At 39.5% G+C, this 15,961-nt stretch overlaps 1 protein-coding gene across 1 annotated transcript in view; it reads left to right on the forward strand.

Annotated features, from left to right (window-relative positions):
• The first annotated feature begins 9,672 nt into the window (after positions 1 to 9,672).
• The window catches only part of DIAPH3 (diaphanous related formin 3), a 238,784-nt gene continuing 232,495 nt past the window's right edge, over positions 9,673 to 15,961 (forward strand). The window contains 1 exon segment of the mRNA XM_040540797.1: positions 9,673 to 10,050. Within this exon segment, the coding sequence (XP_040396731.1) occupies positions 9,910 to 10,050 (141 nt within the window). The 5' untranslated portion in view covers positions 9,673 to 9,909.

Raw genomic sequence — 15,961 nt, forward strand, 5'->3', positions numbered from 1 at the left:
CTTATTCCAAAAGGACCCAGGGTTTGAGATGAAGTTTTGAAAGTGATTAAATCAGTATATTTTAACAGAAAGAAGGGGGTGGTGGGAGAAAGATGAAACAGAAAGATGGAATACATTTTGTCAAGAAAATGTTCTAGAAAACTTGGGTTAGTAGCAGCATTCATCCTTAATCACCATGCAAGTTAAGTCCATCCAACGGGACGGTATATTTCTAACTTATCACTTCCTGCAGTTTTTAAGAAGCTTTATGTCCATAATGATGACAGACTTCAGCAAAAGAAGTAAGGGGAACATTCATTACCGTCTGGGGAAAAAAAAAAAGTGTCTTCAATTTTCAGACTATCAAAAACTATTGTCAAAGATGTGCAGATTATCTTAACAGTATGATTATTCAAAATTTTATTCTCTGAGGATCACAAGAGAATTTTCTTGTTAATTCCAATGAGTTATTAATATTGCTAGTTAAGTATTTCTACCTTTCCTGAACTAATATGAATAGGCTTAATAAAATCTAGTGAAAGGGAGTGAATTTATTGACTGGAAATTGCTTATGTCCTCAGAATAGTTTAAGAAAATGAGATTTATCCAATTTATTTTCATCATATAAAAGTTAGTCACCTAGTCTAAGCCAGTTATGGAAGCATCTTCTATTGTCAGTGAAGACAGAGACAGAGAAGGATCTCCAGAGGTTTTTCTTTTCCTTTATTTCAAATATGTATTTTAGGACTGGATGAGCTGCCAGGAGGCAGCTACAGGTGCTAGATTATCTTCACTAGCTAGAAAGCTTCAGTTAAGTGTAACTTCATTAACCGTAGGAAGAGCTTAGCTTAGTTCTGTATCTTTCAGATTGCCCTAAGCTGGAGAACATGAATCTCCCCTATGTATAAATGTATAATAGCCCCCGTGTATTTGTGTTTTGAGAAACAGTAGTACTTGGAAATATTTTCTCATTTTAGCTATACTGACACTCATTCCCAATACCATGACTGATTTGTGCCGTGCAGGGCCATAGGTAAATCACACAATGTGAGTACAGTTAAGCATAATCACCACAGGGACAAGAGTTTTATAGTGGATGACACTGCTGTTGGGGAGGGTAGGTGAGTCAAGCTCACCACACACATAAACAGTGCAATTTTATTTGGGATGAGCACCTTTCATTGGTCATTTCTCAGCACCACCCAGTACACTAACCTGCCTGCTGCTCTTGATGCTGAGCTGCATGCTGCTCTTGCTTCAGTGCATGCTGTTCTTCCTCAGAGAATCCTGTATCTTGGTGCTCTATTCCTATTTCCAGGGAAGATGGCAAAAGAGTGGATCCGTGTACTGCTCTTAATTGTGCATGCTTTGAATCACTTTTAGGATAACACTGTTCTTTTTCCACCTTGTAGTTCACACAAAGAAAGCTGTTTTGAACGTACGTATCATACACCCAAATCACGTATTTGAACAATCACAGCTTGGCCACCTTTATTAATATCTCAGTACAGTCAGCATCTGCAAGCCTGTGTCACTTTGCAGCTCATAATATTCACTCTCTTTTAATAGGACTGAAAAAAGGTCTTTGTTGACACTTTTCTAGCTGGCAAACATGCACCTATCTGATGTCCAAATTTGAAACTCACACAACATAAGGGTAAATAACAGCTTTATGAGCACTTATTAGGGCATAGTGATCGATTCCTCGGTGACTCCCCACTTGATTTTTAATCTTGGCACAGGTTATTCTAACTTCATTGAGAACATTTCCTTTTCATTGGTACCAGCATGATTGTTCAAAACAAGGGGGAAATGAGCTCATGAATAAAAAGGAATGCAGTTTCATAGACAGATGGGGAAAAGGAATTACATTATTTTCCAGGGACTGATGGACACATAATCATGGATTTATTTATTTATTTCAGATTAATACTGGCTGTAGAAGTAACAAACAAAAGGCTTGAGCCTAATGAGGCCACTCAAGGGATTCAGAAACAGGGTAGATCCTAGCATATCTCATACCACATCACAGGAGAGAGAAGAGACCTTCACTTTGCCAGACAAGCTATTGCAGACAAGTGTAAAAACCAATGAGACCTTCACTGGGCAACCCATCTTCCCCTGTGCTGTATAGCCCAGATTCTTCATGTCAAGACTTCTTCCAGATCAATGAATCTTACTGTCATAGCTCTGAGCACACAAATAGGCCTTAATTATCCTGAGCAGCTTCACCTGAGGCCTGCATTCACACCATCCACTCCTGGGCTCCATTTTAGTTCCATGTGAGGGCTTTCTGTCCCTGTTTTGGCTCTACTGGAGGAGTGCTGGTCTCTGGCCACAGCCAGGAACCCTGTTGATCCTGAGCTGTGGAGTGACTTCCACACTCGACCTGTTTCATCACTGTAGACATGCCCACACATGAGCAGTCTGTGTCCGACCCTTGTTACCTTCACAGGACCTGACAATGACCTTTGGATTGACTTCCTGGCTTGACCTCATACCTGCCTCATCATCTTAGGCAGGTTCATCATTCTGGACTCGTGGAAGAACCTGGCTCCCATCCCTGGGCTGGCCTTGCTTAGGGGTGGTGAGATGGGCCCTGGCTAGCAAAGTCCTTGGCCCTGCTGGCTGTGGTGTACCCCTCAGCTCCACATCCCTTAGGGAGAGCTGGCTCTCACCATGCCCTGACGCTTACACAGAGGTTGAGATTTTGCTCTCTGAACTTTCTGCTTATGGAGTAATGGAAACCACATCGACTATCCTGCAGTTGTCTCTACAAGTACATTTTGGTTTTTCGTTCTGTGAGGTTGTGCCACAATAAACTGAAAACATTGTGAGAGGATATTGTTGACTACTGCCAGCCGAAAGGCACTCCTGTAACGATTACAATAATTTTTCTCCTTTTTGCCACCCCTGCCCCTTCAGACAAACACTTGACATTTAGTTACTTTTCCAAGTCCTGGAGGATGACCTCTGTATTGCAATTCAACATAATCTCCCTCATTTCTGTAGAAATATTTTGTAAAAATAAGTGAGAGCATTCATTTTTTCTTAACCACCAGCTTTAACTTATTATAGCGGAGGTGAAGGAAAAAGGAAACTTATGAAGTTTATTCTCATTCATATTGTCAGAAAACTGTCACTTAAGAAACTAGATTAGTAGTTCTTGTGATACAAAGCACACCTTCCAGATGCATTCTTCATCTTCCTATGACAAGAGATGACACTTCTGTACAACATAAGAATAGCAGCACATTGTACTCAGTTCGTAGAAGTGTAAAGTTATGTGCCCTACAGAGCCATTAAAAATCAGGCAAGGTCACTGAAACCTGCCAGGGAACAGAGGATCAAAATGTAATTCGCAGATTGGAAAGCAACAGGGTGACTTCAGTTACCCACAAAATCTCTGGTTTCATATAGAATATATTTCAGGAATTCTCCCAAACGAGATTTTTTCTTTTAAAATGAGAGGAAAGTTTCTTCTTAATGTACGTATACAGTGCTAACTGTAGCTGAACATTAAGTTGCAATAACTGTGATGTGATTATATCCATCATTCCTGTGAGAGGAAAAAACTGGAGTGAGAAACTTAAAGAGATGGATTAGAGTAAGAAAATTGGTCAAAGAGAAATAACAGCTCTATAAACAAATTACAGTCAATTTTGAGACTTCCACAATACATAACTAACTCACCAAGAGCATTATATATGCACATGCATGTATATGTTTATACATATATATCTCAAAATGATATATCTGTCAAAAGATAATCAGGGTTTTTTGAAAGCAGAGAGTATCATGTCCTAATAGAAAGTAATATAAATTATTGTGCATAAAAATAGAAGACAGAATCTTAGAAGGAAATTTGAAAAGTGAAGCATAAAAAGTGATGGAAGTATATTAAAAAGGAAAGCTATGAGGAATTCAGTGAGTTATCAAGAAGTAATGGAAGATAATTATGTCCCAGCATTCCGACATAAGCATTGAAAACTTTACGGTAAATGCCCTGAAAAATTTCTGTGCTTGATCACACTGCTATGGACACTTACATCGAAAAAGAATGTCATCAGAGTTTTCTTCCTTGGAAATGTATTTTCTTCTTTTGGGAAAAACAAAACAAAACAAGCAAACAAAAAACACACAACAAAAACACTTTGTATTAATTTTGCTAGGGACATTTAATAGTATAATGGTAGAATAGACAAGGTCTGAGCAACTCATTTAATTCTGCAGGTGGCTCTGAAAATCCCACACTTGGTATAAAATTATGTAACATAGCCTTTACTGCAGCCCATGATACTCAGGCCACTTACAATTTTTAATTTATATTAGCTGTCAGGCTTGGCCTAGTCACTTCTACTGGAGTTAGAACTGAAGATAATTTGGCCCATAATTAAATTACAAACCTGAACTTTATAATAATGTAGTATGCAAAGTATCCTAAATAGTACCACAAATCACATCTCCAATATCCTCATAAAGATCCATTTGATGAACTGTATAATGGACTTTCTTCACTGTTTTTTTTTCCTATCTAGGCAGTATCTTGGAGGAGGTATATTAAATTTCCTCAATTGACTGAGAGGATAGCCTAAAATATTTTGTGAGAAATTATTAGTAACATGTAATCTACAATAAATTAATGGAGCAAACTACTTTCTACTTCTTATATCCTCATCTTTAACAGGGTGACTTTGAAAGCTTCAAAAAGGAGAATGGTGACATTCAGACTACAACTACTTCTGAAAGTCCTTAATTTAAATTCTAGCCAGAAAAAAGTGTGAATAAATACATTGGATGTAAAATTTTGTTTGACATTTCAAAAAGTTATGACTGATATAAAATCAATAACAGGACTGTGACATACGCTGTCTTCAGAGATACCTTTCTCATCTTTACATTCTGCTACACAGCTACACGGACATGAGGAAACAGCCCCAGGTTGGACCAAGGGAGGTTTAGATTAGATGTCGGGAATAATTTCTTGATGGAGAGGGTGGTTAGGCATTGGAACAGGCTGCCCAGGAAGGTGGTGGAGTCACCATCCCTGGAAGTATATAAGAGACGTGGCACTTAGGGACATGGTGGACATGGTGGTGGTGTTAGGTGATGGCTCGACTTGATGACCTTAAAGGTCTTTTCCAACCTAAATGATTCTGTGATTCAGTACCAGCAGAGTCTGCTGAAACCATTTGTTTTGTTGCTTTCTTCAGTAACAACTCCTATGTAATAACTAAAATTGTATAAAAGTATAAGTATAATTGTATAAAGACAAATCTCAGTGGAAATTTCATTTCAGACTGAGGCTTCTAATTACATCTTTGTTAAATGTCTGGAATTCAGTGCTGCACATAACAGAAAAGGAGCCCTCCTTTTATAGTATCTCTCCACAACCTGAGTATTTTTTATAACTGTTACAAGATACATATTGCATTGATACTTAAGACTGGTACTTACCATTGTACAGGTGTGACTGCCCAAAAGAAGCAATAAAAAATCAGAATCAAAGTCAACAAGTTTCAGGTTTCCAAAAGTATTTTTGTTGGTAGCAGAAATGAGTTGCAATAAATATGACAACCATCATATCTTTTTTTTCTTTTCTTTTTTTTTTTTTTTTTTAAGGGATAAGGAAGAAAACAACTGTTTTCAGAAGAAACTATTTCAGAGATTTTTAAGAAACTAGAAATATATGTGCCAAGAGGCTTGTTGAGTTCAACTTTACCAAATCTATGATCCAAATGGTTCAGAGCTGCTTATCTCTACAAATAATTGATCTTCCTGGATAAGATACCATTTTCTTTAATTACATGTCCTGTCAGAAGGCCCTACTACAATCTAAAATATACCAAATAATTTAATGCTTTTAATAAAGCATTTTCATAAGACAAATAGCATCACCCATTCTTAAACCACCGCATGAGTAAAATGATCTTGTTACCGAAAAAGAACCCAAGGAATCTCAAGGAAAATTATTATTTTTTTAATAGTTTAGCTGAAACTCAGATTTCTGATTCCCTTTAAGTATATTCATAGCAAATGGAAGTTTTCTCGCTGAAGAGCTTAGGCAAAAGAAAAATTCAGTCCTGTATGGAAAGACTATTAAAACCCAAACTCCTTTTCTTCCCATTTCAGTAGACTCATAACTCTGCAACTATTCATAACTATGTAACTGTGCATCAGAAAATTTCTAATAGCTTTTTCCCTTGTAAGGACGTCAAGGACGTCAGGTAAGTGTTTTGTTAGGCTGAAAAATTCTAGTCGATTTCTTCTTCTGATTGTTAATCGTGATCTTACAACATAGAGTTCTAGCCACAAATTTTCATTTTCCCAAATAAATACACACTATATATATATGTATATGTTGTATTATAACATAACATAATATAAAATAACATATGATTAAATGACAATCAAATGATTTCCAAGAAAGCACAAGAATTCCAGCTATTTCTATTACAGGAAAAAGCATAGTAAATTTTCTTCAACAAAACTTTATTAAATTAATTTAAATTTCATTTAATTCTATTTAATACATGCACAACATACGTTTTCTCATAAATTTAACATAAATTTGTTCACTTATTAGTATGATAAGCCAGGTTCTTTAGTAAATTTAATATATGAACAATTTGAGTTTTTATCTCCATTTATCTTAATAATGGAATAATAGGCTTCTCAAAATACCCATGCTGTGAAAATTAAGTAACACCTAACCCACAGGTTGCATTTAAGGATATCGCATTGTAGTACATTTAAATTATTAGTGGCTGCTATTAAAACAGGAAAATGCAACTGTCAAAGAGTTCCTTAGATAACAAACAGCATCAATGGGCTCTAAGAAACAGCATCAATGTGTTAACATGAAGACAGGCTGTGCTTTTCCAACTTAATTTCTATGAGCATTAATTTGGCAATCCTATAACTTAATATCGGTGTAAGTACTTTATTAACTGTTAGGGAAGGTCTAAGATACATAGTCAATTGATATGATTTACAATAGCTGTGCAAGTTTGAGGGATTTGGAACAGAAGAGCCCGTTTGGTGCTTTTCATGAGAGAAAGAAGAAATCATTTTCCTGGAAGGTCACTTCCAACAGTCATTTGTTTTGCTCCTGCCAAGCCACGGGAACTGGGGCTCTGGAAGGTTTTGCTTGCTGGAGTACTTACATAGCATTAGCAATAAAGACTGTTAAAATTGTATGATTGCTGTATAAAAACAACAACATTGCTCACAAAATCCTTCGTAACTTTTATGTGACAGTTTAAGAGGACGTACGTAAGTAAAGAACAGTTAATTAACTGTTTTATATTCTTCATATAGGCAAGAACTAGGCATCTCTAAATGAAATATGGAGAACTGCCTAAACCTGGTCAAAAGCCAGCTTACAAATGCAGTACACAGGGATTTATTTGAAAAACTGCCTCCCTGGAAAAATGAATATCAAGAAAGTATTAATTTTTGTAGGTTTAAGACTTGAGTCACAGTATAAAAAAAGAGATGGAACAGAATTGGGAGAGTCTAGTTAAATCACCAATTCAAAGGACAGATTTTGGAAATATCCCTATGTTTAACTTTATGCACTTGTTTCGTCTCACACATTTTTATAACTGAAAAACTCTCATTCCAGAACAAAGATAATGCAAAATTACCAAGCTATAAGCGTGTTCCAGACAGTATGCAAGCTCCAAGTATAATCTCTGCACAGTTACGGTATTACTGATTCATTCTCACACGTTCTCCTCAGTTATGATTAATCTTGAGCAACAAAGCTATTGGAAGAGTGTATTTGTTCTGTCAAGCACCTAAGAAGCACAAGAGGGGCAGTGTGAAACATAATAATAATTGATCAAAAATACTAACATTTATTTTTGGCTTAGTAAAATTGTCTAATAAATTATTCTCTGTAGTGTTTCTCTATTATTGCAATACAGTACTTTGAAAGTGATATATTGGCACAAGCCATTGTGTTCTACCACAGTGCAATTAGGAGGTCCATTTAAACAGCTTTATCATATGCATACATAGGCTGATTAATTTTCTAATCAAATGTTCCAGGAAATCATTAACCATGACATTAAACAGTGTCGTGCTAATTATACTCTCCACAAAGAATTCCAATATAAATTTACAAAAGATCTATAGAAATGTGCCAAAGAACAAACAGTTTAATGTATTCAAATAATTCCAGCATCTACTGTAAGTAGCCCCACAGCTCCCAGCCTTGGATCCCAGTCCTGCAAAGGTCTAGTTTGGGACTGAATGCTGCTTACTGCATTTTATTGGAGCTCCACACAATTGCAGGCATTACATTTTGTAGGTCACTACTTGTGTGAGTCATGCTAAGAAATGGAGATCTTTAATTCTATGTCATTGCATTGGAAGGCATTCAAGGTATTTGGAAGCTGTGTGTAATGCATTTTTTTGGGGTGGTGGTGGGACATTTTATTTTCACTGCACTCAACACAATGCTAAATGATAAAAACAGTATGGGAACCTGAGCATCGTTCTTACTGAACGACAGAAGAAAAAGAAAACTTGTGCTGCTTCAGAAAATAGTCTAGGTACAAATGAGAAATGTTATCTTTTTTCTTAATGATGCCTAACTTTGAGATTTAGAAACACTTTTTCCTCTATATATGCCACCAGTTTTCATTATTATTCCAGCTACTGTTAATTTAAGATAAATGCAAGGTATCGAGTGCATTGACAAGAATTCAGTTCCTTTCTCAAGCATATAAAATTCAGTAATCTATGGGGCAATGAGATCTCTATTTACTTGTGTTTTTCCCCATAAAATGCAGAATCTTGGAGGTCCATCTGTTACAAAAAACAAACAAACAAACAAACAAACAAAACCACCTTCAATAAACAAAGAATGCAGGCACAGCTCCCTCCCTACTTTGTGTTGGCCTTGCCGGCAGTTTACAGCTCCTGGGCCCATCGTGAACCCCAAATCCTGTCCTGAAGCAGTCAGGGAACCCCAAATCCCATCCTGAAGCAGTCAGGGGAACCCCAAATCCTGGTCAGTGCAAATACTGCTGCTATTTTCCATAGGGCCAATCTCTCCCTTGCGTTACTCGGCTTTTGAAGAGCTTGTACCAACAAACGTGTGTCAGACAAACATACACCATTCTGTAAGTGCACAAATATATCGTTTATTCGCATTTATCTCTCCGCACACACACCCTTCACCCACTGAGGGAACCACCCTGTCTGGGCCAAGCACCACAAACCACCGCTTCCCTCGCTTTATGTAGCGGGATAAAACTTATTAGGGCCAAAATTAAACCACACCAAAATAATACAAAAAGTACTTCGACATCCCACTGACCCGGACCTCCCCGCCGCTCCCACCCCACGCCATGTCCCCCTCAGGCTCCTCGGGACTACAGCTCCCGTCATGCATTTCGCCGCGCGGCCACCGCTTCCCTGCGCGGGAACGTGCCGCAGTGCTCCCTGGGACACGTAGTCCGGCTGGGGGTGAGTGCGTGCGGGTGCGCGCTACCAGGTGCGGTCACTACTACCCCGCGCCAGCCCGTTCACAGGCGATTGGCAGGAGGCCACCCAACCGCGAAGAGGCGCCTCCGCTCCGCCGCCGCCGATTGGCTGGTGTGGGGAGGCCGGGGGGCGGGACCGAGGCAGTGGCGGGGCGATTCGGACGGCGGCAGTGGCGGCCGCACATTCTCGGGCGCTGACAGCCGTTGGCGGCCGTTAGGGAGCGGCCGTTGGCCATCCCTCCCCCCCCCCCCCGCCCTTTCCTCACCCCCATCCCTGCCCCGCTTCGCCGCCCTCCTCCGGGATTAGGGGCTGTCGCCTGGAAATCCGCCGGCTGGAGGCGGCGGCTTTACCCCCGGCTCCCTCCCTCCCGCTCTGCCCGGCTTAAGCCGCTCTAATCCTCCTCCTCCTCCCCTTCCTCCCCCGGGCACGGCCATGGAGTCGCAGCGGCCCCGTTACCGCGCCCCTTCCTCGCCGCCATCCCGCGGCGGGAGGGAGCCCGGGGGGCTCCGTCGGAAGGGCCCGCCCGCGGCCGGCAGCGCCCCGGAGGCCGTGGAGGGCAGGAAGCCCAAATTCGTGAGTACAACCCCCCCACACCTCCCACCCCCACCCCCCCGGCTGAGGTTCCTGCCCCCCTGCTCCCTGTCCCCTCTGCCTGGCCTTCCTCAAAGGGCATCGCTTTCTCTCGCAGCACACGCTTTCAGGTCTTTTTTTGGCAAAGCTTTATTTTCTTAGTCGCTGCGCGATATCCAGGAGGTCTGCAGCCCTGAAGTGATGGTACTCCTACTGGGACTGTCACGTTTGGTTTTGTCATGGCAGTGTGACCTCTCTAGTGAAAAACTGACTCCTAAATGTAAAGGATTTAGTTCTTCCTAACCATGCCTTTACAAGGTTTGGTTAGCACACCAAGAAATTGGGCAGCTCAGAAGAGCAAACAATTGCCTACAAAATAATGTGTATGTAATACGTGCTTGCTATAAACTACCTGAGGTTTCCAGATGGTAAAACTGGGATAAATACATGTTCTACAAGTCTTGTATCCACCACACACAGACCAGGTGCATGCCATGCCCATATTGAGGTGATACACATTAATTTTTATGTTCAGCTTACGTGCTCTGAGCTGTGCTATGCACTTATAGAACAATTACTGTAATATTTGTGTACTACATTCCTGATTCAAAGGCCTCTTTGCGCAATGTGCAGTACCTGAGTAGCTGTCACTGGAGCTTTTGGAAAGGTGTGCCATACTTCACTTGCAGGTAGTTGCAGTTAGCCAATACGTGATATCAAACTGCTGGCTGGACAAACTTGTTTGGGAAGGTCACAAGTTGCTCCTGGCATTCCTGGTTCCTGGAATCCTTCTTGTGTTGTGATTGCTTTCTGATTGCTGTTCAAGCAGAGGCCTCATGCCTATTTTTGCACATTAAAATGTGCATGTATTGAATCAGAATCTCAGAATGACTATGGTTGGAAGGGACCTTAAGGATCATCTGGTGGGATGCCACCCACTCGGTCAGGTTGGCCAAGGCCCCATCCAGCCTGGTCTAGACCTGTGGCCAAGAGCTGTTTGCTCATCTTCATAACTGGTTAAGTGTTTTCTACAGGTGCTTGCATTTTAGCCATGCAGCTGACATGGCTGGGAACATTCTTCAGCCTAGGGGCCCTGGAGGAAAACCTGTGTGGTCTGCCCACTCCGAAAGGTTGGAATGTATTACTGCTCTGTGACTTGAGGGCTGGATTATTCCTGTGGGAAGCAGGAGACACAGATTTGTTTGTAATGGAGACTGACAACAGTATTGAGGTCAAGATCTTTTATTTACTGGCAATAAAATAGCTATTAAGTTCTTACTCAAATAGGGTATTGCCATCATTTCCAATGTTTTAACACATGGTTGGGGGGAGAGAAGGAATTAAGGTGTTGCCAGCAGTCCCCTGTCCCCCCTTTGACCATGTGTTAAAATAGAAATACAAAAACTTGTAGGAATTATAACACTGCCAGATATGTGATGCAAGGCACTGTGATTTCTTTTTGGAGATGAAGTCAGATTGGCTCTTCAGTGAAAGGATGCTTCTCTTTTGGTGCAGATGAGTTTCTTTTGTCTGGCCTGGAAAGTCTAGGCACGTATCAAAGAATGGCTTTGAGCATGTGAGGATGTGGGCATCAGCTGACTGGCTTTTTGAGGCTACAATATTAATATATATATATATATATATACACCAAGCCACAGAAAGCAAGGGAAGTTGAATTTGGGAATTTTACTTCACTTTTGTATACGGTCATCTTGAGGGTGTGGCTTTACATATTTTTCCCCCAGTTTCCGAAACTCTGTAAGTAGGGATGACTGAGAATATCCTGAATTCATGAGAATGTCTTGTGTTTGCAACTTTCAAAAGTGTTTGACCTTAGACAGCAGTCCCATACTGCATCTTGATAAGTACCCTCAAAGCAGAGATGTTGCCTTGGGATGTTGTTATGGTACTGAAGAATGACAGTTCTCTTTCTAACCTGGGCTGTGTTCTAGATAGGCCATTAGCACGCAGAAGGCCTTAAAAAGAGTCAGAGTTGATATTCCTTGAGCAGAGTATGGGGATTTTGTCTCTGTCTTCATGTAAACTGCTGGGAGGAGTGTAGTTTCACAATCTCACTTGTGGAAGTTAACAGTTACTAAAGAGCAGCAGACAATTCCATGCCCCAAAATTTAAGGAGTTGCTGTAGGTGCTATAACCTTTGAACTGAAGTCTCTAATCCCTGGTTTGTCCCAAATAGTAATCTTCTGCTGAAGAAACAGATGTGGTAGTACAGGTTGTGAATATCTAAATAATGCTAATGGTTGTAGACCTTAACCAGCTTCTCTGATTTAGGCTGGATCACTTGAAGGGTACTAAGAGAAATGCTTTTCTTTCTGTCACATCATACATTTCTGCCCTAAGATATTGACATAAAGAATACCTGTCACTTCTTAAAACTAAAATTGGTAAATTCTTTCCTCTCTACCTCCTGCTTTCTTAGGAGACATTGGTGGGGGTGGGGATGAATGGTGAGAAAAGTGGTATATGTGCCTTGACTTGTTCATATCTAACTTTCCATGTAATACATCTTCAATATACTTTCATTAGTTAAATTAGTTTGGTGTCAGAATACATAAAACCTCTCCTCACCCCTTTGAATTATCTATAATCCAGTCATAAATACAGGGTGAGCCTTTTCTGTGTTTGGCATACTTAGAGTGCAATACTTATTCATTTAACCTGAATTATGTTTCTTTTGTATTATACATTTATCAAATGCGGTTAAAATTAGCCATTAGATTCAGTGAACTAAAGTCATCCAGATTGTATTAGCCTAATTTTTCTTAGGACAAAGACTTCAAAATAAATTCCAAGTTGGTCTGTTCCAGTCAATGCAACGTATTGATCTATCACTTGGGAGCTACCAAGTCAACAGTAGTTAGGCTGGTCTGGAAAAGAGTTTCATTCCCTGACAGACCTTAAGGTGAAATTGGATTGCTGGTTAACAAAATTGACAGTGTTAACATGCACCTTTTTTTTTTTCTTTCTCCCCCTAAGAATATTCTTGTTTAGCAGGAGGAAAAACTCTTGATTTTTACCACTTCATTTAGAGGAGGGAGGAAGAGTCTTTGGGCTAAATTGTTGTTAATTCCAATTAAATGTCTTCTTGAAGTACTGCATTCCCAAATAAACTAGCTTTTAGAAGAAGTGAATGTGACTTGTAGTTCCTCAGTTCTCTTTGTTATGATTCAGTAAAATAACATTAAAAAAAAAAAAAAAGAGTGGTGGTTAGTTTTGAAGCAGTTACCTGCTTGGATTTATTCAGCAGGTCCAGGGTTTTGGAAGAGTGGGATTCTTGGAAAGGTGGAAGATAGGCTATGATACGGTGGTAGTTTAGCTTTTTGAAAGCTCTTACATTCACCATTGAGGGTTAGAGTTTGGTAAAAAGCAGAAATGGACTGAAGAATGGCAGAGGTGGTACATGTTTCCATGTATGTGTCAACTGAGTAGGAAACTTCGGATATCTACTCAGCAACTGCTTGCCACTATGATACTTTTATTTTTTGACTCAAAATGTTAGGAAATCATGGAAGTGGGTGCTGGATGACTTAAGTGACTTTTAGTTGCACTTTACTGGGACTGCACCTCGTAGGTGCTAGTCCTCAAAATGTCATCTTCATTTCCTAGCTGAAGTTAGAAGTGTTTCTATTAATATCAGTATATCATTGACCAGTCCTCAGTGACTTCCAGGTTATGTTTTTGATTAAATTCTTTATGAAATTTGTATGAGTCAAGAAACTTTCTTGTTTGCACCGATCTGTTAGAAATAGACAAATTAACACTCGCATTTAGTAGCATTTATAAATCAAAGAAAGATGTAGTTAAAAGCAAAAGCATTTCTGTTTGACTGGCGAAGAGGAGAAAGGTAAGACCGATCTGTGTCAATATCTTTAATTATGAAGTGACTGAGTTATTGCTGCAGTTACACTGCAGTGTAAGACCTTGAATCTAAATTAGTCTTTTAAAGAAATGATTGCTGAACAGATGTTACCTAAAACACTTTATTGCTGCTTTGTAAAATTGTAAATTCCTCATGCTGTTATTTTTGTTGGCATGAATTAACACTGTGGGTTATGAAATTAAATTTTAGTGCTGTGTTCTAGCACTTTGTTATATAATCTTACCTGTAAGCACCAATTTTGAGTTTAACTCATCAATGTCTAAAGAATATCGCTATGTAGAAACTGTCATGTTAAGATAATTTTGCCCTTAATTGCTTTTCAAACTACTTTCCAAGCAACAAAGAAAGAGTGTATGTGTGAAAAAGCCATTAAATAAACGCTGAAGTAGTATATTGGAAATTAAAAGTAGGAGATGCTGTTGGGTTATACTGCAGTTTCTAAAGTGCACTTACAGACTGAGGTAGCAAAATTACTGAGGGAATATTGTGACAAAGGAGCTCCTAAAGTAATAACACCCACTGTTATAATCTAACTTACGTCTCTGTGACTGAGTCCACAGGCTTCCTTACAACCTACAGTTGTGCTTCTACTGTGGGATCGTGTTTGGGGAAAAACAGCTTGTATTGAATCTTTTTGGTGATAGAATCAATGGCAGTGTGTGATGAGTTCTTTCTCTCTTGCCTGCTAATTTAAAAAGGTACCGTGGGTTTGTGTGATTATATGTACATTTTTTGTCTAGGTAATGTACAATTTCAACATCCAGGCTTAAGTCATCCAGTTCTAAAACTCACTGCATCTTGTTTAAATTCGTCTGTTTTCTTTCTTTTCTTGTGTAGTCTGTAAGCTGTTCTTTATGTATCAAGCTGTATATGTGTGGTGTTTTTATTTGTGTGAGATGTTCTTTCTTTCTTTCTTGGAAGGACATTAAAAGAGATCAACCTAGCATATAGTCTGATAAAATATTTGTTGTTGAGGCCATGTTATTTTCCTTATCTTTGTATCGTCAAATGCTAGTAGCAACTGGTTTTACGTTATGCATCCTTGCCAGAGGAGGAGGATTTGGTGAGGGAGAAGGAAAAGGTTGCCTGAGTTGTCATGTTCTAACCAGCTTCTCTAACTTACAAGTATTTTACCATAATATTCACAGACTAACATCTTCTGAGATGTCTTACAGCACTTTAATATTAGAATGCTGAAGGATTTGAACATTAGGTTGTAGTTACTCTGGAGTTTCTCTTGCTCTCTTAAGGAATCTTGTAAATACAAACCAGGTCCCATAACACTATCTGCATAAGCTCTTAGGCAGATATTTTCAGCCTCCTGCTCTCTTAGCAGTCAGTAAGCTGGAGGCTTAGGAGACTCATATCTGTATATTGAATTTCTTATGCCGTTATGGTGTCTTTAATTGGTTGCACAGCAGTCTTTTTTTTTTCCTTTTTTCCCCTCCAGTCATTAGCCAGATGACTTGTATCATGAGGTGTTCTGATGTGCAGCATAGGGAACTTTTAACCTTTCCAACAGTCAATTCCATTGCTAAACTTCATGATGTAATTGAAAGGTACAACACTGGCTTGAACTATCCCGTTCTCTTGGTCTTTTTCAAAGAACAAAACCTGAAGCTGAAGCATGTGCCCTTGATCCCATGGATGCTGACAGCATCTTCTGCTGAGCGCTGCAGAACATCCAGACTGTTCCTAAAATGTGGTGTGCTGTGTGTCAGTGCAATGGCATGATGTCTGATGTGTCTCAAAGTTTCATTCAAAGCAGATTACTCAGCCTCCTACCATGCTGGAGGAGCTTTACAATGGTGTCTGTATTGTTTGAGGCTTAGCTGAGCATATGAAAAATGAATAAATACTTATTTCTTACAAAGTTCCATTGTAAGACCATGTGTTACTGTGTTCTCTTGCAATTTTGATCACTGAAAGACAGAGATATCAACAGCTTTCCAAATGTGAAGTCTGGAGCTCTTTAAATTGCAAAAGTTATCTGTTATGTTGTCCTTGTAGCTG

The sequence above is a fragment of the Cygnus olor genome, chromosome 1 (genome assembly GCF_009769625.2).
Source record: "Cygnus olor isolate bCygOlo1 chromosome 1, bCygOlo1.pri.v2, whole genome shotgun sequence".
Classification (NCBI taxonomy): domain Eukaryota; kingdom Metazoa; phylum Chordata; class Aves; order Anseriformes; family Anatidae; genus Cygnus; species Cygnus olor.